The following is a 25,117-nucleotide window of genomic DNA, read 5'->3' on the forward strand; positions in this document are numbered from 1 at the left end:
AAACATTTCATTGTGAGGGTGACAGAGCCCTGGAACAGGCTGCCCAAGGGGGCTGTGGAGTCTCTCTCTCTCTGGAGATATTCAAGACCTGCCTGGATGTGTTTCTGTGTGACCTGCTCTAGGTGACCCTGCTCTGGCAAGGGGGTTGGACTGGATGATCCTTTGAGGTCCCTTCCAGCCCCTGGCAGTCTGTGATTCTGTGTGACATACAAAGCCTTTGCTCTGAGCTCTGTGCATTCAGGTGCTGCTGCACTAAATATGCCACAGAAAAGCTGCAGACTCCCAAGGTGCATTCATAGCTCGTTCTGATCTAGCGTTGCACTCGTGGCATCAAAGAAGCCAACTCTGCAGTCAGGAAATGAGACAGAAACAATGGTACAGACCAACTCAAAAGCTTCTATATGTCAGCTGTAAAGCGTGCTGAGGAACTGGTTAAAGTCACCCATCAAAAGTGGGTATTTTCCAAGCACCCTTGAATTCAGGATGTGTATTTCAGTCCCTGCATGTCTCTGCAGACAGGACCGACAGGAAGTTCCTGGTGCAGCAGTCGGATGAGCAAGCGTTCAGTTGGTAGGTCAGGTCCAGCTGGGCCTACCAGATTTTGCCACATAAATATGAGGAGCAGAAAATCTGTATCAACAGTGGGAAGATTTTAGCTTCTAATATCATATCTTTTCAAAACCTGTAAATAATTGGTGCTCTCTGAAGCCAATTCTTCCTTTTGATACATCATCCTAGTAGTAGCTAAACATGCCACAAGCACTTAACCAGCCAAAAAAAAACCCACCCCAAACACTGACATTCTGGAGATGGTTTTAAAGAACTGCATAAAAGGCCATGGAAAATAATCTGTGGTAGCATTTTTAAAAACTCAAGCTAGCATATATTACCTGCAAATCACATTTCAGATGTAAGGCTCATTGCTGCTGGACTTTTTCTTACTGCATAATCTTTTTGCTTCTTTTAGTGAATGCCTGGTTAGTATCAAATCCTATGAAAGGTTCCATGCTCTGTAGTCTGGGGCAAGGGGGAAAGTCCTTAGAGCCGTGGGATCCCCATAGATCTGGAATTCTTTGACCATATTTTCCATGGATCATTTCCTCACACTAGCACAGTCTTTAGTTCTTATAAAATAAGAAGCACTTGTATTTTCTGGTGTACAATGGCATGGTTGCTTGTTTCATCTTTTTTCAGGGCCTGTAAAATAAAAACCAGATTTTATTGTTGTTCATTGTTAAAGATGTTACTTAAGTGATCCTCTTTTTTTGCTCCCCCTTCATGTTTTTCCAGTCACTGCTTTATTTCTCTTCCCAGTTCATATTTTGCTTTCTCCTAATGCTAAGTGAACAGAATTTGTTTAACGAGGGTTTCTTGCTAATTGAAATGTCAGAGTGAGACCAGAGAAGAGCCACAAGGATGATCCAAGGGCTGGAGCACCTCTGCTATGAGGATAGGCTGAGGGAGTTGGGAGTGTTCAGCCTAGAGCAGGGGAACCTTAGAGCTGCCTTCCAGTACCTGAAGGGAGACTTCAGGAAAGCTTGGAGAGGGACTTTTCCTAAGGGTGTCTAGAGACAGGATGAAGGGAAATGGTTTGAAGTTTGAGAGTAAGGTGAGACTGGATCTTGGGAAGAAGTTCTAAAGTACACAAGTGGGGAGCCTCTGGAATAGGCTGCCCAGAGTGGTTGTGAATGTCCCCTCCCTGGAGGTGTTCAAGGCTGGGTTGGATGAGGCCTCGAGCAACAAAGTCTAATAGAGAGGCATCCCTGCCCATGACAGGGGGGTTGGAGTAGGTGATCACTGGGGTCCCTTCCAACCTCAGCCATTCGATGATTCTAATTTGGACTTTGGAAAGCACTTTAGATTTGCATGGCACCAATGAATCTTACTGGTGGCACAACAGCTTCCAAAGATGCTCAGAGTAGTAAGGTCAAGATCCCGTGTCAGTGTTCATGCTATCCAGAAGCTGGCCTTGTAACACTTCAGAGTGAATCAAAACCTCGTTCATATTATAACAGCACGATTGAAGACTCTGGCAAATTTTTCTGGAGCATGAGGGAGGGTTTGGATCACCCCCATCACACTGGCAGCTCTTGCAGCATCAGCAGGCACTCTCTAATATGGGAATAGGCTATTTTGTCAAAATAGAAGCATTAGACATTTCCAAAGCCATTCCTGTGACCTTGCTCAGAGGAGGATGCTTGTCAGAAAAGTCTGATTAGCAATTTACTTACGAGTACCTGCCTGACATCTTCCTTACGACAGCAATTATTATTCCTGCAAGGATTCCAACTGCAACTATGATCCCAATAATTATTCCAACCAGTGCAATTGTTTCCAGACCACCTGAAAGAAGAAATCAGGAATGTTAGGGTGTTTCTTGTGGAGACCATCAGTAAGAGGCTACTGATAGAACTGACACTATTGTGCTGCATCCCACTTCTTGGGGAAAATGCTTTTGTCTTGTGAGCTCTGAAGCAGGTTTGGTAGGTTGAGGCTTATTTGTAGCCTGCAAACCTGCTAATGTGCCTTTGGGCTGGAGGACACTGTGCAGACAGATCACAGAATCATAGAGTGCTGGGGGTTGGAACAAACCTCCAGAGGTCGAGTCCAGCTCTCCTGCAAAGCAGGACCACTTAGGGCAGGTCACACAGGAATGCATCCAGGCAGGTTTTGAAGGTCTCCAGAGAAGGAGACTCCACAACCTTTCTGAGCAGCCTGTTCCAGGGCTCCAGCACCCTCACAATAAAAACGTTTTTCTCATGTTGAGATGGAATTTCCTGTGATTAAATTTGCATCGATTGCTCCTCAGCCTATCACTGGGTGTCACTGAAAAGAGCCTGGCTCCATCCTCCTGACAGCCACCCTTCAGATAAGAGGAGGAAGATCAGGGACAGGTCATGTCTCCTCCCAAACTTCTTTATGGCTTGGCCATAGCTAGTGGCTTCCAGGAGGCTCTTGCCTGGCAGTTAAGTTCTCCTTTGTCTTTTCAAGCAGTTCTTTTGGTTATTACCTTTTTCAGGTTTCTCTGGTCCCCGACTCAGTCCACCTGTAAAGCCAGAAAGAGAAGAGTGATTTAATTCACTCGACTTTCTACAGAGTTTTTCAATCCAGTTAATAATGCTAGAACCAAGAAGAAGTGTTCTCAACCACAGCACAGTTTGAGGGCTGTGAAATCAGTTTTCTCCTGATAGGAGGTGAGCAAATGAAGGGTTTGGGAGAATGAGTGCAAAGAGCTCTCTGAAGCAACAGAAATTAATCTAAGGAACGGGTTGTGATCTAATATGTCCTAGTGAAACTTAAGTGTGATCACACTGAAGATTAATACATACTTGATATAGAAGAATAATCATTAAGACAAATCAGATTTTAATTGTCTTAAACTGAGTTATGCTGGTAAAATTTTGCTGTGCTCTCAGTACTGAACTATCCTTTGTGGTTCATAAAGGCTTTTTGGCAGTTTAACAGTTCCTTGAGTTCCTTTCTGTTTGATTTTCATACTAATCATCTGCAAGGAAAGTGAAGGCTTCAGAGAATTACTGCCTGCCTTGGGGTAGAACTGGCAGAGCATGGTGAGCAAAATGGTGTTAGCTACTCATTCCTTTTGTAAGTGGCCATATGTTATGAAGTCAGGATGTGGATGTGATTACTCAGGAAAAATTCCACCCCCAGCTGGCCACTGTGATCCTGGGCAAGCTGCTGTGGGTGCCCCTGCTTTTTAGCAGGGGGATTGGACTGGATGACCTTTAAAGGTCACTTCCAACCCAAACTAATCCATGACTGTTTCATCAACTAAAGAAGGTAAGAAGTATCTCTGGAAACCCATCCTTCAGGTTCATCAACCTGTATGTAGAATAGAATAGAATGGAATAGAATGGAATAGAATAGAATAGAATAGAATAGAATAGAATAGAATAGAATAGAATAGAATAGAATAGAATAGAATAGACCAGACCAGACCAGACCAGGTTGGAAGAGACCTTCAACATCATTGCTTCCAACCCATCATCCAACACCATCTAATCAACTAAACCATGCAACCAAGCACCCCATCAAGTCTCCTCCTAAACACCTCCAGTGATGGCAACTCCACCACCTCCCCAGGCAGCACATTCCAATGGGCAATCACTCCCTCTATGAAGAATATCTTCCTAACATCCAGTCTAAATCTTGAAGTTCTGCCCCGCATTGAAATGTTTGATTTGAATTAGTCCTTGAATTAATGTCATAGTTGGCCATGGCACATTGGGACATGGTTTAATGGCCATGGTGGGGTTAGGCTGAAGGTTGGACTCGATGATCTAAGAGGTCTTTTCCAACTGAGACAATTCTATGATTTTAGAAGTTTTACTTCCCCCTTTCAGTAATCAGGAATGTGACCTTTGAGAGCACCTTAAACTTGGCACTTAAATTTTGCAGATAGTGTTTAGTAGCTGGCAGGAAAACTTAGATGCAATAAAAGAAAGATTTATACTTTTTTACCATCAGTGTTTTCTGTGTTAGCTTCATAATCAGTAGAATTACCGCTGTCTTCAGCTGGTGCCACAGCACTCTCTGTGGTCATCAGTTGTCCAAACTGCAAGAGATTTGTTACATTGTGTAGTCTTGTGGGCAACTACAAGAATTGGGGAGGGGGGAAAAGAGGGAGAAGAAAAGCTCAGTACGGTCAGACAATGTGTATGAAATGAGCATTTACATTTCTCGGTCTGGCAGGTGCTCTGTGCCTCACCTGTCATCTTGCACTTCTGTACAAGGACCACAAAAACAAACAAACAAGCAACCAAACCAACCAAACAAAAACCCCACACCAAAACCAAGCCAAATTAAGCTGATTTGATTTCCCAGCTGAAGGCTTTCTAGATTATGTGACCTCTGTAGGACGACAAAAGGTGCAGGAGAGGACTGCAGAACGTTGCAGACCTGCCTTTTGTTGTTAGTTTTTGACACTACTTTGTCAGTTTGGTTTCCCTGAAGCTAATGGAGAGATCCTGAAGAAGGAGAGGTAAATGGCAGAGAATGTGCAGGCTGTGGAAGCTCTGTGCAGCACAGAAAAACTGCCACAGATGTTTTCAGCTCTGTCACCTTCAACCTGATTGCTTGCAAATCAGAAGCATTAGTGTTAGATCACTTACGTTGGAACTCAAGGTTGCTCTCTATCATTCACAATGATTTCTCAAACTCTAAGCCACAAGACAGTACCAGGAATATGTGATCAGGATAACCTAAAGGAACCTTTACTTAGAATGATACTCACCCAAGTTGGTAATTCTTCATATTCTGTGTCATTTCTGTCTCTGAAGTCCATTGTTGCACTTTCTTCTTCTAAAGCTGAGCTTGCTGAATAAAATATTGGAAAAGGAGTTGGGATTTCACTTGTTTGGCAGACATCCTGGCTACTTCATGTAAAGGGTTAAATGTGAGATCTCTGTGGGCTTCTGTCTCCCTGCCCCTGCACCCTTAGGTTTGCAAAATTGTTTGGATTAACATTGAATTCTGCTGTAGTTCTGTGCAAAGCTGTGGCACAAAGAGCTTAAGTACACATCAATTAGCCCTGGCACAACCTTGAAGCGAGTTTGCTACTGAACTCTTTGTCCGAGAAAAGTTTTCTCTTTTAACAACAAGATTCCCCTCCAGGTTTCAGATTTCTAGTTCAGCACTAGCTCACAGAATCATAGAATGGCTTAGGCTGGAAGGGACCTTAGAGATCACCTACTCCAACCTCCCCACTGTAGGCAGGAACACCTCTCAACTAGACTCAGCCTCATTCACCCTGGCCTTAAACACCTCCAGGGAGGGGTTATCCACAATCTCTGGGCAACCTGTTCCAGTCTCTCACCACCCTCATACTGAAGAACTTCTTCCTAAGTCTAACCCTGCTCAAACCATTCCCCCTTGTCTCTAGACACCTTCATGAAATGTCCCTCTCCATGTAGGCTCCCTTCAGGTATTGGAAGGCAACTCTAAGGTCCCCCCAGATTCTTCTCCTCTCCAGGCTGACCAACCCCAGCTCCCTCAGCTCATGTATTTGGATAAATCACCTCAGGCAGCTCCCATTTTCTAAACCAGCAGGAGCTTTCTCCCATCTTTCAACTCACTCCCAGCTGCAACCTTTATTTTTGGAAGTGTAATTAATGTTTGAGTGCAGCTAGAGTTCAGCAAATATTCCTACACAAATCTGTTCAGAGCTTTCCCTAAGGCTGCAAACCTCACTTGCCAGAATTTGAGTTCTTTAGCTGACAGTGTAAGGTCTCCCTCTTTATTCTAGACCTAGATGTGTCACCTGTGCTCTTTGATATGCCAGGCTTTATTCTAGACCTAGATGTGTCACCTGTGCTCTTTGATATGCCAGATGTTGAAATTGTGTCTGTTTTCCTTACAAATGACATGACAATGTGATTTCAAATGAGACAGACAAGATTTAATTTAGCAATGACTTAAAATAAAAATGCCCTGGCTCTTTAACTGAACTTTTTATGCAGAAGCTGAATGGTTTGACACAGGGAAAAACAATCTCTACTGTTGCTTGAAACTCATCTGTATTCTGCTGCAAGCTTGCAAATATTTTTCCTTGCTCCCAAAACTACTTTTTTGAAGCAAACTAAAGCTTTTTCAGCCCTCTTTAGCAAAGTAAGCCTGAGACCTTTCTCCCATTGCCAACAGACTAAACAGTGATCTAAACTTAGATTTCTAATTCCATGTTTACTCAGGTAAATAGGATTTTATAATTTTATACCTTTATAAGCCTGAACACAGCTAGGCTTTCTATTTAAGAGCCAAAAGGGTATGAGAGTGGTACTTTAGGCTCTCACAGATGAAGAATTCATTCATATTCATGTTATGCCAACATGAGGCCTAAAATAGTGGCTAATTAAACCAGCCAGTCTCCCCAGCATCACCTTCTGATCCATGGTAAGTCTAGAAAAACCCAGGGTAAATTTCTAAGTGAGATGGTAAAAATAGAGGGTTTGGGCATCTTGGGCTGAAATACCTTAGGTGAGCAGCCTTGAAAATTTCCTGTTGAGGTAGAATAAATGGAGCTTGACTTTTAGGTGTGTTGACTTAGCCACCTTCTAAATATCAGGGTATTTTCAGCTAGGGCACTATTTTGGAACAATACTTGTGGGTTTTTTGCCTATAAAGTTAATGTTTTTAAAGTCCAATAGTGGGATTATGCTATGTAAATGTTAAGAGTAAAGAAAGAAATAGCAACAGAGCTCAACAATGTGCATTGTGTATGGATCAGTTTACCTTTGTAATCCCAGTTGGAACTGAAAAAAAAAAAAGCCTTTTTTTCACTAGTTGCAAAATCAGCACAGGTGGAGAACACCAATTACCAGAGGAAAACCTCCAAGCACAGAGTGAAATACCTTTTATGTGTTAACAGCAAGCAGCTTATAGAGAGAAGCTGCTTACACTCTTGGCGTGGCCATAGCTTTCAGCCCTGAGGAATTACCTGATAGTGAAGGCAGGAAAGGAAACAGTGTCACAGAACAAAAGGAAAGGAAACAGTGTCATAGAACAAAAGCACAGAGAATTAGTGGATGTCACAAAGAAACATAAAAGTCATTCTTTGTGGGTTAGTTATTGCAGGTTCTTGGCACTGAGTGACGTACAGCAAATCTATTTCCGTGCATTTGCCCTCTGTACAGCGTGTGACAAAAGGAGGTGGCCCAGATTAATCATGCCTAATTTTAGGCTCTTAATAAAGGCACCTAAATAAGGTGTCTGTCCTTATCTTCTTTTATAGTCTGTAGGGAAAGATAAATAATTCTAGGAGGTAATTCAGCTCACCTGAGACTTGGGTCATCCTTGGTAGTGCTGCCTTAACTGGAAAGGGAAACAGGAGTAATATGGCTCCCCTATGCTTAAAACTCACAGGCTGAACTGATTTCTGTGTCTTGTCCCAGCCCTACCCACTCTGCATAATGCTGTGTTCAAACTGGGGTCCTGTGTTTGCTGGAGAACAGTCCCTGGACTGTATGTCCTGGTTTGTTTGTCTGGACAGACACTGGAGGTGGTTTGGATGGTAGCTGAACAGACCCTACTACTAAAAGAGTGGCTGGGAGGAAATTTGGAAGTAATTTGTTCTGCATTTGTAGGAAGGACACACACTCAGTTTACAGAAGAAGAATGAGAGAAAGCACAAAACATAATGCAGCAATGTTCAGAAAAGAACTGTGACATTCATACTACTAATATAAATCAATTAAAACTTCCTAAAGTCAGAATAATCTTTTGGATTAGCAAGTATATCTGAAGTTCAAGGCTGAATGGAAATAAACTATAGCATGGGAGGTTCCACCTCAGCATGAGGAGGAACTTCACTGTGAGGGTCATGGAGCACTGGAACAGGCTGCCCAGAGAGGTTGTGGAGTCTCCTCCAGAGACTTTCAAGCCCCTTCTGGATGTATTCCTGTGTGACCTGTGCTAGATTCTATGATCCTGCTCTGGCAGGGGTTTGGACTCAATGATCTCCAGAGGTCCCTTCCAACCCCTAACATCCTGTGAGCCTGTGAATCTTTGATACTACACAACTCTGTCAGAGAAAGTCATCATGAAGTAAAAAATATTTAACTGAAATGGAGAAACTACTGGAGTTGAAATTTCTTCCCCTGTACCCATTGACAGGAAAGGAGTGTAAATGGGATCACAGAATCAAGGTTGGAAGAGACCTCAAGGATCATCCAGTTCCACCCCACCTGCCATGGGCAGGGACACCTCACACTACATCAAGTTGCTCAGAGCCGCATCCAGCCTGGCCTTAAAAACATCCAGGCAGGAGGCTTCCACCACCTCCCTGGGCAACCTGCAAGGATGTAAGGAGAGGTGTGCTGCAGTCATGTATTGGTTACATCTGATGTGAGCCAAGTGTAGCAACAGCCATAGGCTTAAGTAGTGCTTCTGCATATGTTCTTAATATCATGTTAGGGGAGGCTGTAAATAAGAACATTGCCTCACAGCTTTGTGATTGTCTCCAGCCAGCAGGATGGACTCTTCTCTTTGCAGCTATACATAGCTACAGATGTGAATTAATGGCTGTAGCTCTCCCTGCCAAAGTTCCAGCTGGGTGCCATTCAGTTCAAAGTCCCCAGCTGCTATCAGGCTGCAAATTCTCACACCAGGAGAGGAAAAAAAATAAATCTGATGTCTTTAAAAGTTTAATACTGCTTTTAAACCAGCCCATGGTTAAGCATCCCATGACCCACTTAGGGGAAGATGAGCTCACGACTCTTTGTTATGCATGGAGTAACAGTTTACTAGAAAAACGACTTCTGGCTGCTTTCAAAGCACAGTGGTTGTGTTGGAAAGGAGAGGGAGTTGTAAAACTGTTGTTCATTAGCATTTCTTTCAGGTATCTCCAAAACAAACAAACATACTTTGCAAGATGAAAAACCCTGCAGGATCCTCTCTCTTTCCCAGCAGTCTGAATAAGCCCAGGCGCTAGTGGGCAAAGTTGGGAGCTTGTACTTTAGCTTAGCTCTTGAAATAGGAAGCCCTCAAAGAGAATGAGTTTCCATCTCTGTGATAAGAGACTGGTAGGTAAAAATAGGATCATTAAGCCTGGAAAAGACCTTTAAGATCATTGAGTCCAACAGTAACCCAACTACCATGACCGCAAACCTATATCCTGAAGCACCACATCTACACACTTCTTGAACACCTCCAGGGATGATGACTCCACCACCTCCCTGGGCAGCCTGTTCCAATGCCTGACCACTCTTTCTGTAAAGAGCTATTTCCTGATATCCAACCTAAACTTTCCCTGGCACAACTTAAGCCCATTTCCTCTCATCCTATTCCTAGTTCCTTGGGAGAAAAGAACCAAGAGCAGCCTCACTCCAACCTCATTTGAGGTAGCTGAGGAGAGCAATAAAATCTCTTAGCCTTGTCTTCTCCAGACTGAACAGTCCCAGTTCCCTCAGCTGCTCCTCATATGATGCCTTCCAAACCCCTCACCAGCCTCACTGCTCTTTTCTGGACACACTCCAGGACTTCAATGTCTTTCTTATACTGTGTGGTACCCAGAACTGAACCCAGCATGCAAGCTGTGTTAAGCTAACCTTAGCTCGCCTGTTAAGGCTAACCTTAAAGAGAACCCTCTAGCAAGAGCTGAAATAACCTTTAGTGCCCATTGTCCCTCTGCTCCTGTTTTGAAAAAAACAGAGCTTCAGTTATAAATAACAGCTTAAAAAAGTTAAGCAGCAGGGGAACAGCTGCTTTGATCTTAACATTGAAGTTTCATTTTCTCCATCATATCAAGACCGTATTTTATCCTGTCCAGCTGTGCTAGATAGCTGCTTGGTGGAATGCTTCTCTAGAAAAGCAAGGGAAAGAATTTAGCCTGACAGGTCACCTGGGAGATTCACCCTTCTGTTTGAGATTTCTGAGCTATCTGAAGATGACTTTTCCAGTGTTTGTTTCCTGACTTGTTGCAGAGCAAGTGGTGTTGTTTGAAGGACTGCAAATGTTCATGTGTGAGCCATCCTGTTTTGGACATGATTTACTCAACATTTATGTCCTGGTGCAAGAACTCCCTTTCTGAGGAAACATGCTTTACTTGGGCCTTAATTTGATCATGAGCAAAGAGGCTCTCATCACTGGAATTGGTTGTGCTTCAGTGGAAACTCTTATTCGTGGTGGTGGAACAGAAGCATGTGATTAGGTAAGGCATCTCAGCAGCAGCTCTGGAGTTTTCAAATACCAATTTGTCTGTTATTTGGGTTCATCCTCTATTTAAATGTGTTCCACAGTCATCTCCAAAACTTACCTCATCTTTATTTTCTCTAGAAGTAGTTTTCCATCATTTTTCTACAATTAGTTAAGAATTTGGGGACATTAGGCTCCAGGGAGACCTAATAGCAGCCTTCCAGTACCTGAAGGGGCTACAAGAAGGTTGCAGAGGGACTGTTTACAAAGACCTGAAGTGATAGGATGAGGGGCAATGATTTGAAATTAGAGAAAAGTAGATTGAGATTGGCTGTTAGGAACAAGTTCTGCACCATGAGGGTGGTGGAGTGCTGGAACAGGTTGTCCAGGGAGGTGGTTGATGTCTCAACAAGGCTCTGAGCAACCTCATCTAGTGAAGGATACCCCTGCTGATTGCAGGGGGGGTTGGACTAGCTGACCTTTGGAGGTCCCTTCCAAGCCAAGCCATTCTGTGATTCCATGGCTTTTAAAAAGCATCTAGGTGTGGGTCACTGGGGTTTGGGCAGTTCAACACTGCCAAATCCAGGCTACGAAATGGTGTGGATTTTGAAAAGTTGGGGGTTTGAAGAATATAATATAGTGGATTGTGGATTTTTGCCTTCTTTACACAGTTAAAATGTTCAGTCTTCCAAAAAAAGGGAAATTATGGAAGTGTCTCAATGAGATCTGCAATTCTCATGTGTGCCTGTGGCTCCTGTCAAATTCCTGACACCTGCAGTATCCTCAGAACTCAGTATCCTTAGCCTGCCTGGGGCCACAGCATTCAGCGCTGGCAGTTTCTTTTTCTGGTAATTCTTTCTGGAAGTTGCAGTCCCATATTGTAGGGAAATGCCCTGCCACATGATGTCTAGCTTCTTGTTGTTCAGGGGAAAGTATGTGCTGTCTAAATCCTGAGTGCTTGCTGCAGCTTCCCTGCGCACAGCCCGACAGCTTTGCTTCGCGGAACGGAGGAAGCTGGATGACAAAATACCACGAACTTTGGAAAGTGTCTGCCAGCTGGAAACTGGTCATGCTGCAGGAGGAAGGCTTTAGCTCAGCCTTATTTGGAGTGTGAGTGACTTTGCTCAGGTATTCCATGGGGCTGCTGCTGACAGTGTTTCGCTGAATTGTCAGAAACATTTCCTTTGGTCACCACACCCCACTACAGATGGTTTCTATTGCTGTGCCTGGCTTAGCCAAAGGAACAAAGCCACTGCCAACTGGCCAAGAACCATTTGGCTGCTTCTGAAGTAAATCACATGCCTTCTGAATACTACCATATTCTACATTGCCCATATATAGGATACTCACAGAAAAAGCAAAACAAAAAAATAGAGAGGAAAATAACTGCTCTTCAAGTGCTTGCTAGATGGGTATGACCCACAACCCAAGCTATGAAGCAAAGCCACAAGAGGAAAAGGTGGTAACTTACTAAGCTTTCTCTTATGCATGATAAAATCTGCCATAAGGCTGTGGGCATTGAGAAGGAAGTTTTAAACTCCATTCTGCAGTATTCCTTGCGAAACTAGAGAGGAGTCTTCTAAGATTTATGCTTTTAATAAAGTTGCTGTGGCAGTCTCTGACCTCTTGTCTGGTAAATGCAGTGACCTGAGCTGTGCTGCCTCATGAACGTGGGATAAAACCCCTTTCTTACTGGTATTTGCTGCCCCATGACCCTGTGCAACTCTTTGCAGTCTTGCTGGCAATTGCATTGTTTTCCCTGGGCAGTAAGGGTTTGCCTGGGGCAGCAAGCTTGGAGTTTTGCATTGTTCTGTAAGTGGCACTTAAAGCTGCACCATTAGAGTGCTATTTGTCCCTCCGTGGCTGACAAGGAATGGGATGTGCTGCAGAATGCAGACCGTTTGGGTACAAATATTGGGATGTATCAGTGCAGATGACAGGAATTAAGGAATGACCTCTAATACAGTAATAATGGCATCCTGACCTGCATCAGGAACAGTGCGGCCAGCAGGAGCAGGGAGGTCATTCTGCCCCTGTACACTGCACTGGTTAGGCCACACCTCGAGTACTGTGTTCAGTTCTGGGCTCCTCAGTTTAGGAAGGAGGTTGACTTGCTGGAAGGTGTCCAGAGAAGGGCAACAAAGCTGGGGAGGGGTCTGGAACACAGCCCTGGGAGGAGAGACTGAGGGAGCTGGGGTTGCTTAGCCTGGAGAAGAGGAGACTCAGGGATGACCTTATTGCTCTCTACAACTACCTTAAGGGAGGTTGTAGACAGGCAGAGGTTGGTCTCTTCTCCCAGGCAACCAGCACCAGAACAAGAGGACACAGTCTTAGGCTGCACCAGGGGAGGTTTAGGCTGGAGGTTAGGAGGAAGTTTTACACAGAGAGAGTGGTTGCCCATTGGAATGGGCTGCCTGAGGAGGAAGTGTTCAGGAGGAGACTTGATAGGGTGCTTGGTTGCATGGTTTAGTTGATTAGGTGGTGTTGGATGATAGGTTGGACATGATGATCTTGAAGGTCTCTTCCAACCTGGTCTATTCTATTCTATTCTATTCTATTCTATTCTATTCTATTCTATTCTAATCTCTTCCCAAAACTGAGGCTGTAGCCATGTGCCCTTTCACAGCTACTTTGAAGGTTACTACCCCTTCTATCTGCCAGCAGAACTGTTTGCATGATTTCTTCTCTCACTTGTTTGAAATATTCATGATAAACCCTGTAACTAGAAACTGGCTGGGCTTTAATTTCGTTCCCAGGATGATTTTTGGCTAACTGCTCTATATTGCCACATAGCATGCAAGATCCATTCAAATGTGTTTAGTCTGACTTTCATACTAACTCATAACTTACTAGCTAATATTTGGATGTGATTCATAGCCATTAAAAAAACATTTTAATAGGCACTTGAAATTGTGTCCCCTTTACAAATGTAGCAGCATCTCACACACTGCTCAAGCCCTCCTAAGAGTACATGTCTGCCTGAAGTGCTGTGCACAGCTGAATTGTGCCCTCTCAAAGGATCATTCTGATGGCATTTATGCTGGATGTTGTCATGTTTGTCATCAACAAATACAGTGATGGAAAAACATGAGGAAGCCATAAAGCGATGTGAGAATGGGCTCAGCATCAGTTTCTCTTTCCTTTGAGACTCTCTGGCCAGGCTTCTGAGACAGTGAGTTGGAAATCAGCAGTAAATTTGTCTTGTTTTCCTTGCTGGCTTCTCTTTGGAACATCCCAGGATTTCTATACTGCCAGTCCTATATCCCAGCATGCCTCTATTCCCAGTCCTATATCACAGCATGACTCAATTCCCAGTCCTATATCCCAGCATCCCTATACTCCTAATCTTACACTCCCAGTGCTACATCTTCTGAAACACTGTGCAGCATGTCATGCACCACACAGCTTTGTGAACCTTGCTGCAGCATGAATTCAAACTGAGGGTATGGTTTGTGCACACAAAAATCAGAGGAAGCCCTTTCAGAGGCTGCCTGCCTGCAGCATGCATCTAGGATGCAATGAATAGTAGATCCTGGCAGCATTTGGGTTCCATCCTGTAGTCCCTGACCACATCCAGACAAAAAGCAAACAAACCAACAAAACAAAGGTGCAACTGAGACAGACCATATGCTAGAGCTGGGCAAACAGTAGTCATTTCTGTGGTGCACATGAATGTATGGCTTGCCTCAAATGACACAAGAAGGAAAACATTGCATGCCTTTGTTGGAGCCCAACAGCCTGCGTGCTGTGGGCTAGCCTGCCCTTGCTGGTTTTTAAATCATCTGTTAAAAAGCTCTCTAAGTTCTCAGCTGCTTCATTTTGCAGAGCATTTGCAAGGACTAGATCAGGGCTAAAAGCAAGGGTTCAGTGAAAACTGCTGAGGGTCTGGCCTCTGTGTCTAGCTGTCACTTGTGCAGTCTGAGTTACTGAAAGCCCCACTTGAGAGCTTTTAAATATGACTGTTTCCTTTGCTTGGAAAGTTGCCCAGATTCAAAAACTGACTTTTGAGATACAAATGGCCAAGTTTCTATTTCCTCTGAAGAAAGCAAATCTTCACTGTTCTCTGCTAGTCTTTTACCAAGGCACTGCAAAATCCAGGTCCATGAAAATGTTTTTCTCCTTTTTGCTGACAATCAGGTTTTGAGTATTGGGCATGTAGAGCTAGACTGAGAGCACAGTAAAATAGTTTACAAGAGGCATGTATGGAGGCATATGCACAGCAGTATTCATCATTCATGATGCAGCCAGATGCAGGGTGAAAGGGTTTGTCATGCTTTAGTAGAATAGAGGTGGCTCCCTTTTGAGTCACAATGACTGTTCACTTTGCTTGTTCACTTACTTACTAACAGCAGTCACAGAACTTGATTTTCAGAATGGTTTAGAGTTGCCTGGCTTAACTGTTTAGTTTTGACACTAAATGGCAACAGTTTGGGGAAATCAAGGCCTGGAGCACCTCTGCTATGAGGATAGGCTGATAGGCTGAGGGAGCTGGGGTTGTTCAGCCTGAAGAAGAGAAGAATCTGGGGGGGATCTTAGAGCTGCCTTCCAATACCTGAAGGGAGCCTACAGGAAGGCTGCAGAGGGGCTTTTCATAAGGGTGTCTAGAGACAGGACAAGGGGGAATGGTTTGAAGCTGAGGGAGAGCAGGGTTAGACTGGAGCTTAGGAAGAAGTTCTTCAGTAGGAGGATGGTGAGACTCTGCAATAGGTTGCCCAGAGAGGTTGTGGGAATTTTCAAGGCCAGGTTGGATGAGTCCTTGAGCAGCCAAGTGTAGTTGAGAGGCATCCCTGCCTATGGCAGGGGGGTCAGAGTAGATGATCTCTAAAGTCCCTTCCAGCCTAAGCTTCATTCTAGGATTCTATGAAGAGAATTTGGAAAAAAAATCTTTTCTTGTGATTTTTGCCTTTTTCTTTTTCTCTAATCTTGAGACCCAGAACATTTTAGTCTTTCATGCTTGACTCCAAGCTTCCATTTCCATTCTTGCCAGGTAAACATTTTTTCATCTCAGTTCCCCTATCCCTGTGCTCACTTTGACTCCAAAACAAATGTGAAACACAAACCTGTTTAATTTTGAGACTTGCATAAGGAGGCATAATTCAGTATTTGCCTCCAGGTGAGATCAGGCACAGGGACAGCTGATACAGCTCAAGTGACATGTGGTAACTTGTTAAACAATCATGTTATATTTTGTTCATGTTATGTGACAGCAAATGGGGTGATGATCTTCTCTGCAGTGATCCTGGCACCCTGGGAAAGGTTTTGAATTAGGAAATGTGTGGCCTGTGTAAAGCATTCATGTGAATGCTTCTGCTTTTGATTGATTAATGCTGTGCCTAGAAAACAATGAGACAAACTTCTGTTTCAACTCATTCAGGCTGATCCTGTGTGTGAAGATTTGCCTGGGGTTTTATACACTGAGCAGGGCCACAGAAAGACAAAAATCTGTTTGCCAATCATTCAGTAGGAAGTGCTTTAGTCTAAAAATTGATCAGCTTGAGTCCTTGTTTTTAAGACAGAGTAATTGGTCTTTCAGTCAGGATTTAAGCCATAAATGGATGATACAAAGGAGCACACGTGACTGAGTTTCAGACAGACTGATGTCTGCTTTACTATTAAGTTTTCTTTCTGTACTTTTGCTCATTTCTGCCCTTAATTTTATTTAGAAGCTCACATAAAGAGTGAAGTGAAATAATAAGTTAATTTCCTTCTCCTCCTCCATCAGTGTAGTATTTTGGCCTTTCACAGCTTTATTATGTCTCACTTTATGGTCCTCCCAAGAAAAAGAGCCTTTATCTTTTCTTTTGGAAACCACACTGCTGACTTTGGGACCAAACATTCCTGCTGATTGCACAAACTCAGGAAATTGTGATGGAATTCTTCATTCATTTTTAACTTACTGTTGTTAGATGTAATTTGCCTATTCTGAGCAGAGAAAAGTTTAAGCATTTCTGACTTCTCCCTTAAGATTCTTAGGCTTTCACTGAATTGTGGTTCCTGGGTTGGTTGGCAGGCCTGTGTCTGTGTCACTGGGAACTGCTATTTTTCAATCATGTTTCTGGTTCACAGTTGTCCTGAAAAGGTTTCTGAGCCTCTGGCCTTTTGTAAAGTTGCAGCAGCTACTAATGAAACTGCTCCAACTGTGGATCACTACCTGGAAGGGGAGAAATCCTATGCTTACAGCTAGGGTCAACACTGGAATTAAACTTACTTGGCAATCAAAGGAGGAATTTGGAACCAACAATAATCTTTCTGGAGATCCTCTTCCTGATCAAAACAAAGCTGCTTTTCTTGCTTCAGTCTCATCTCATAAAATGGAGTGCCCAGATATAACCAAAGGGTAGCTTCAGATTTCTTTATGGCCTGATCAGAGGCATTGGAATCTGAAAAGGAGACTTCTTTCCTTTTAAAAGCCCTCAGGTCCATCTGTTTACCCCAGAGGTTCAGGTATCTGAATATACACACTGCACCCAGTAAGCAAAAAATTCTCCCAGCCTCACTGCTGGTGGAGGCAGAGATTGCCACAGGCAGTTGTCATTTCCAGTCTGTTCTAACTTGTAATTGCTGATGGTTATCAGTAAACAGCAGTGATATGCATGCTAAATATTTGGAACTTGGCTATTCTAGATCTGGAAGCTCTCACTTCAAGTCTGTTCTAACTTGTAATTGCTGATGGTTATCAGTAAATAGTGGTGATGTGCATGCTAAATATTTGGAACTTGGTTATTATAGATCTGGGATGTTATTCTCCTGGTGTATCCTTTGGTAGTTATCCTAAATGTGAAGAAAGTCATAAAACCTAAACTCAAAGAAAGCCTGAAATACTCTATACTGGGTTCTAGATACAGCTATCAGACTATGCTGGTGAGAACAGAATGTTGCAAGCAGGTAATATTTAAACATTTTCCAGGCTTAGGAGGGTTTGAACCTGATGGTTGCTGGGCTCCTCTCAGATTTGAGAGAAAATACGCTTCAATATTCCCCAAAAGCCTGAAGATAAGACCTTTTTTCCCTGCAATTGTGCTGCTCTAGAAACTGCTTAAATTGATTCTACAAAATGGTGTTTGCCTCAATGCCCTTAAACTTTGGTACATTTAATATTGGTGGTTTTCCAAGGATGAACTAGCTGGGGGAGCCTGGACAGCAATATTTGTGACTTGTGACTCTCAGACTTTCTGTAAGGTTTTGAAGCACAACTCCAAACTTCCAGCCTCATTCAGACAGAGGACACCAGGAAGTCTCGCTAGAAGTTTCAAGCCAACATCCACACACATACTGGTGCAACTCCATTACACCCAGCAGAACAATATTGACTGTCACCAGGCCAAAATCTGGGTAAATGTTTCAGTTAATGTCCCTAGATCCAGGTCAGACAAATAGATTTACGCTTTAGAAGACTGCTAGGTTGAGTTCCAGGTTGTTTGCAGAGCATTAGTACTTGGAACATGTTCCACAGCAAGGGTAACTGTATTTCACCTCTACAGACATGCTTTCTGTTTGCACATGCATCAGGCACACTGCCTGATGGCCAAATCATTCATCATGAGTCAAATACTACACAGACTGAATTCAGGCTGTTCCTGGAATCAAGTGCTGCTCAGGGTAACCCTGATTTATTCTTCATCAATTAGCCTCTTCTCCTTTAGCCATAAAAAGACTTAAACCATCTGGTTTACCTGTTGTCCCTTTCTTAGAAAATTCAAAGGAAAGAGTTTGCCAAATAAACTTTTTCTGAGCAGTTACACAACACTTGACAAATCTGTCTTGGGTCATAATTCTTCCTGGTTTATTTTCCCTCACTTGTCTATATCACCTATGGCTAAATCAGCATTAGCAAAGCCCTGCACAGGGCTCAACTGCTAAGCTGCTGTTAAAGCCTCCAAGGACTAAAGCTGAAGCTATGAATGGAAAGATTTAGAAGTTACTTTCATGAAGAGTTTTGCCACCTACTTGTCAGTTACAAATAGTTATTCTTGCAGTCTCCTTTGCCTGTATTGCAGTGAAGCTGAAGATGTTTCCAAGGGCTGTTGATGGATTATTGCCTTCCCTGACTGCTTGTACCCTTCTCCTTCGCTCGCACCGACACAGAACATTCTTCTCTAGTGGAGCATAACTCAGCCCATCTGAACATTTTGGATGCATTTTCTTTCCAGCTTACAGCCATAGTAAATGCCCAGTAGCAGCTTAAGCGTGCAAAAGAGTTTTATAAACAGGACAGAGCAACTCTATTGCCTACGAGCAAGCAGACAAACTGTTACACTGCAGGGAACGACTGGAAATCATTTGTAAGCAAAGTATCTCCTTACCTTCTTCAGCCAGTGCTATGAAAGGCATGGTCCCTAGGATGAAGATGAAGATTTGAACTTTAATAAACATCTTTGATCAGCTTAGAGAACAGCTTTCCAATCCTGAGCCCAGATGGAATCAAATTCTGCTGAATTCTGGGGGGGAAGCAGCAGAGAGTTGTGATCACAAAAATAAATCACTGCAAAAAAAACCCCAATGCCCAAAACTTCGGTATTCCAAATATTCCTTTAGCTGCTGCAGCCTACAGTGGGAAGGGTTTCCCAGATGATAACTATCCAGCTAAAGAAAACTGAGTGGAGTCTGCATTATTTTCTTTAGCCAAGGGGTGGGAGCATGCCTAAGGTGGTCCTCAAAGAGGAGCCAGGCCCGCCCTCTGCACTCTGTTTGGTCAGAGCTAAAGTTATGATCTCAGCCCAGGTTTAAAGTTACAAGGGCTGTTGTGGCTTTCAGACTTTTATTTAGCAAAGGGGGAAAGGGAATTTAGGCAGTGAGGTGTTTAGGGAGTTCTCTCCCTTCTGCAGACTGTCCTTTAAAAATATTTAAGGAACAACTAAGGACATTTTTCCTGTTATTTACAGCAGTGAACTAATGTGTTTTTCATTTCCCAGTGAGCCCCCATGTTTATCTGCGTAAGTGTGGTGGCAAATGTGCATTTTGGGATACTGAAATAGTTTCAGGGCAGGTTATTTAATTCTGCAGTAAATACTGTCTGAGTTTCTCTGCATGTCTGTCTCTCTCTTCTGTCCTCAAGTGACATCCTAGCTGTGCTCCAGCGTTTGCCCACAGGCTTGCTGGCCTGGGTGTGCTATTATCACCCTACAGGGATAGAGGATTTTTCCTTCTCATATGTAACCATTAGTAGCACAGCTGGACAATGGATGTATAAATAGCTGCTTTACTCTTGTGGGCCACAAAGATGATCCAAGGGCTGGAACACCTCTGCTGTGAGGATAGGCTGAGGGAACTAGATCAGGTTGCCCAGAGGCTTGTTGAGCCTGACAATGAGTATCTCCAGGGATGAGGCTTGAACCACCTCCCTGAGCAACCTGTGGCAGTGTTCCACTGCCCTCGTGGTGCAGAACTTGTTCCTAACATCCAGTCTAAATCTCCTCTTCACTGATTTGAAACCATTGCTCCTCGTCCTAGCACTGCAGGTCTTTGGAAACAGTCCCTCTGCAGCCTTCTTGTAGTCCCCCTTCATGTCTCCCTGGAGCCTTCTCTTCTCCAGGCTGAGCAGCCTGAATCTGGGATTAATTCTGCCTTGATAGTCTTGCTCCAAATCTGTGAATGCTTGCTTGCTTACAGGACACTGAAATTTGCTAGGGGAGTATGTCAGGTTTAGTAAAGCTTCCTTTGAAAAATCAAACCACATTTTTACCTTATCAGGATGGCACACCTGGATTTCTGCATGTATTTTAGTGTATCTAGCACACCATGGGAGACAAATTGGAACAAACAGTGGCTTTTTAATGTTAGCAAATTCTCATCAGGAGCACAAAGAAGGTATTTTTAGGGATTTCACTGGATTTTCTTCAAAGATACTCTGAGGACCTTTCATTTTCATGATGATTTGTATGCACAAATTCTTCCTGGGTTTAGGAATAAGCTTTTCTAAAGAAGTAAAATCTACTCACTGAAATAACTTCTTCCTTTAAGCACTCTGTGTTCCAGCTATGGAACTGAAGTTCTTGAGCTTCTGGGACCTGGAGATGTCTAAGTTCCAGTGGCTACTTCTACACTTTTTAACATTTGTATTGTTCTTCCCAATCAGGAATAGTGTCTCCTACACCAGCCTGCTCCTCAAAGAAGAATTCCTTTAGTTAAACTTATTAAACCATAAAGCCTTGAATAAAATCAGCTTCTGTCATGCCATCAAAGTACAACAAAGAGAAAGAAATTTGCCTGCAGATGCAAAGCACGTTAGTGAAAAAGCCAGGATTGTCTTCCTAATTGTCATCTTGGGATGAAATTGTTCCTTAAGGACAACCGTGACAGGAACTTGCCTTCCAGTGAGGACCTCTTGTTGCTGAGTAAGGAGATTAAGGCTGGGAGCCATTGCTGAGCCCTGTGATTTAAACCATCAACAAAATTCTTTCAGAAAAGCCAATATACCCTTTGGGAGAGGGTATGGAGCCAGAAAGAGAGAGATGAGGGAGCAGTTTTCCTCTGAGCCGCACCAAATTAAGGGGTTTTTATTGGAGCAATAGCTCATTGTATCATGATTCTGTTAAGCCAATGGGGTTTGTGAAAAGAAAGGAGTTATTCCATGCTTCTGATTTAACAATCCATCTGCATTTAAAGCAGCACTTAATGATCTGGTCTGTTTGTCTCAAAACCAAAGGTAAGCACAAAGCTGTATGTCAGTGTACCTCTTTGCTTGGTGGTGGACTGGCACGTGTGCTCGGATGCTGCAATAAAAGGAGATTTAGGTCTAGGCAGAGATGTAATTTGGTCTTTGTTGTCCTGGGCATGTTATGACAGTTCCCACAAATTGCCAGGATATGACTGCATGGGTCACACTCTTGTCTTTTTTATTCTTTTCCTTTCTTTTTCCTTTTTTGTTTTTTCCCCAGACAGCTCTGTGTTTTCAATCAGTGGTTTCAGGGAGGAGGTGGAAAGGGTCTGGAGTACAAGAAGCCCCTCTGTTTTCATTTCATAATTTGTTCTCTCTGTCTGACCATACCAGTTGTTTGCAGAGCCTTCTGAGATGCTGAGGCTGTCTCCAGTTCAGTGAGAGCAAAGAATGAAATGTAGCTGTGGGAGTAGGAAACAGTGACGCTGTCCTGCCAAGTGTTATGCCTCAGTGGCAGCAGTCGTGTGGGATGGTGTTCTCTGAAGCAGTCAGTGCTGCCATGTAAACCCAGGAGTGCCACAGTGAGGGGAAGACTCCCCATTGTCATTAATGGGCTTTGAACCAGGCCTGTAGACAGCAACTCCAGCATGAGCAAGAGCAGCTTTGCCTCTGATTCTGTCCAGCTCTGCTGCTCCGGTGGATGTCATGCAGGGAATAAGTGCAAGCAGTTTGATTTCTGTGTCCATGCACGACTATGGTTGCTTGCAGTAGTAGGCTTGGTCAGTCTGCCCAAAGGTAAGGCTGCTGTTGGTTTGGCCTTAGAATTGGCAATTTGCTTGGCAGTTTATCCTGGGATTGATTGCATTCCTTTGATGAGTGAAATAATTTATATGTGTACCTTTGCACTGCAGGAACCTAGCTCTGGATTTGCCTTCTCTGCAAGTGAACATTCCTATGATCCAGAAAGTAAGGATTACTGTGTAGGGCAGACAATGACAATGAAAATGAACTCAGGACAATGCTGATGCAGCTCCTGGGGTAAATGGGCTGGAGAGAAGGGACTCCACTTACAGAGCTCCAGGTGTAGCTGAAGCTGTTATTGCTATTTCATCTCAGGCGACAACAAAATTATGATTCCCCTTTTCATTCCAGCGATCTCTGAACCACAAGGAGTTATTACATGCATAAACCTTTTGGGGCTGTATTACTAGAACTGACATTGGATTGTTTTGTTTTTCACACCCTTTTGGTGACACTTGTGTCTTCTAGGACTGATGTCCAGGAGTGCCAAGCATGCAGAGCTCCTGTGAAGTGTCTGAGTCCCTGCATGCCTGTCCCTTCTGCAAAGCAAGGCTCCAGTGGCTCAGACTGGGCAGAGGCTTTGTACACTTTTGGGCTGCATATTGAAGGAAGCTGCCTAAACATCAGTTATGAGAAATGCAACCCAGGAATAGGATTTACTTTCTACTTCTCCACTTCCAGCAGAATTTTGTGGTTACTCTCTTCTTATGACTTGCACAATGTGTTCTAAGACTAGGTCTATTCTGTAAAGGGTTCAGAATGGGAGCTGGGCAGTTCTGTACAGCGAGATTTGCTGAAAGATTACCTCACAGTGAAGCAAAGTTGACTTGTTGAAAGCAGGTAATGAAAAATGGTAGCTCTCAGGCTGGGTCTCCTCCTCTTGCAGCCTATAGAACATTTCCTCAGGCTGAACCCAGTGTTTTTGTATTTCAGTACCTGCCAAAAGGGGTGGGGATGGCTGCAAAGGGAAAACAGGAAACGGCTTGAAAATTAATAAAGCTTGCAGAAAAGAGTTTTCATGCTTCTGACCAAATATTGCAGGGCCCACAGCTGCCTCCAGGGTATAGAAACAGGAAATTTGGCAACAGAAAGAGACAGTATCCTTTTAGTTACAGATTTGCAAAGGACATCATCAAATTGAAGGCTTAATTTTCATTTTTCTGAGTGTTTCTTTAGTGAAAGAGTAGGAAGGGAAAATATGGATTTACTTTCTGTGTGCTGGGGGTGTAAGCTAAGATTTCACTTGTAGTGGAGATGTTTCTGGGGAAAGAAGGTTTCCAGCAGCATGAGGAGCTGCACAGTCATGGAGCACTCTGTAATAAGTCAGGCAGAAGCCAGGAAATTCAAATCTGTCACCATGCTACAGTCTCTGACAGCTTGTGGGACTTTGTGGGCCAGTAGAGGGGTAATTTGGATAATCATCTTTTAAGAGATGAGACATACATGTGGCCTTTTAATGTGTGTGTGTAATAGAGAGAGGCCATCTGTGTGTGTGTGCACACACGTGCTCAGGTCTGCATAGTGGGCTTCAAATTGTGCAGAACTTCCTTCTGATGTCCAACCTAAATCTGCCCTGCTCCACTTTCAAACCATTGCTCCTCATCCTGTCACCACAGGCCCTTCTGGACAGTCCCTCCCCAGCTTTCCTGTAGGTCTCCTTCAGATACTGAAATCTAGCTCTAAGGTCTCCCCAGAGCCTTCTCTTCTCCAGGCTGAACAACCCCAGCTCTCCCATCCTGTCCCTGTAGGAGAAGTGCTCCAGCCCTCTGATGTTCTCTAGGGGGACAGTCCTGGAAACATAAATTTCATGGAATGCAGCAAGTTACAAATGGAGTAAGAGTGGGCATGCTCCTGAGGGTACAACTGCCCTCTCTACATTGTCTCTATGTGACACACAATGGAGTGACTCAGAGTTAAATATGGCATGCCCACTCTCTACTACTTTTAAACCTGTGGATGACCACCATGTGTTTAACAAAAAATTATAAGGTTGGCATAGGTTTTCTTAGGTCAGAAGTGTTCTTTTGACTGGAACAGCTATATAAGGAAAGCAACACAGCAATGAAGGGAGAAAAACACCCTCACTCTGTGCTCATTCCCATTTATTACAGGATGGTGCTAGGAGTGTCTTAATGCTTTTAAACATTTGTACTGCTTTTATAGTGACTTGATCCAGCTAAAGCAAATGCCTGTCATTAGGAATTTACATGTCCTAATTTTTCTAATACACACTGGTGCTGAAAATGCACCAGGAAATGCTGGAATCCTGCTTGGAGTCTGAGCAGAACCCAGCAGGGTCTCTGTGCCATTTGAAGCCATGCTGTGTCCTAGCAGCCAGGCCAGCAGCTCTCTGGCCTGTCAGCATGGGGCAGGAGTTGCCCAAGGAGATGGCCAGATCAGGGCACACACACAATGTGGGTGCAGCCAGATTTCCTGCAGGGGAGTAATTGTCTCTTGGGATAAGCCTGTGTGTCTTTTGTAGGTTCCATCAGAAGATTCCCATTCCAACTCTGATTTTTGGGAGGAGCCACATCCAAAAGAATGTGGTTTCTTTTTCTTTCTGTATACAAAGCATGTTCCCAAGAATAAGCAAACTGCTCCTTGAAAGAAATGCAAAGAGGAGCAAAAGCTGGTGGACAAAATAGTTGTTTGAAGTGGAGGGAGGGCAGATGGGGACAGAAAAGCAGGCTGATGGTGGGGATGGATACTGAGGAATGTGGGGAAGGAGTAAGTGCAGAGTGATGTTCTCCAGTGGCCTTTTCTGACTCTGTGACACATTTCATATAACTGGAGTGAAATAACTGAAGTGAACAGAAAGCATCTACAGAGTAGTCTGCAGCCAGCAGAGGGAGTGAGATGTTCACAGGTATTGTGTTCAAAATGAACTCCTTGCAGGGCTGGGTTCCACCACCTCTTTACTCCCAGCTAGAAAACTGAGCAGAGAAAAGTGCTCCAGACAAGTCAGATTTTGGAGCTGCATTTTTTTGGCCACATCTTCAAGCAGCAGAATGTTTTTTTCCACCCTGACTACATGTCCAAATGGATATGAAAATACATATATCAGTGAAGGGTTTG

General features: G+C 43.6%; 1 protein-coding gene across 1 annotated transcript; it reads right to left on the minus strand.

Annotated features, from left to right (window-relative positions):
- Positions 1 to 2,227: 2,227 nt before the first annotated feature.
- On the minus strand, positions 2,228 to 19,132 carry PDPN (podoplanin). Its single transcript, XM_009906731.2, has 5 exons — positions 18,948 to 19,132; positions 5,252 to 5,334; positions 4,480 to 4,612; positions 3,011 to 3,046; positions 2,228 to 2,343 (listed from the first exon to the last, which is right to left on the minus strand). Exons 1-5 carry the CDS (start codon positions 19,015 to 19,017, stop codon positions 2,228 to 2,230), a joined length of 438 nt encoding a protein of 145 aa, XP_009905033.1. The 5' UTR covers positions 19,018 to 19,132.
- Between the last annotated feature and the right edge of the window lie 5,985 nt (positions 19,133 to 25,117).

Source organism: Dryobates pubescens, chromosome 33, assembly GCF_014839835.1.
Source record: "Dryobates pubescens isolate bDryPub1 chromosome 33, bDryPub1.pri, whole genome shotgun sequence".
Classification (NCBI taxonomy): Eukaryota; Metazoa; Chordata; class Aves; order Piciformes; family Picidae; genus Dryobates; species Dryobates pubescens.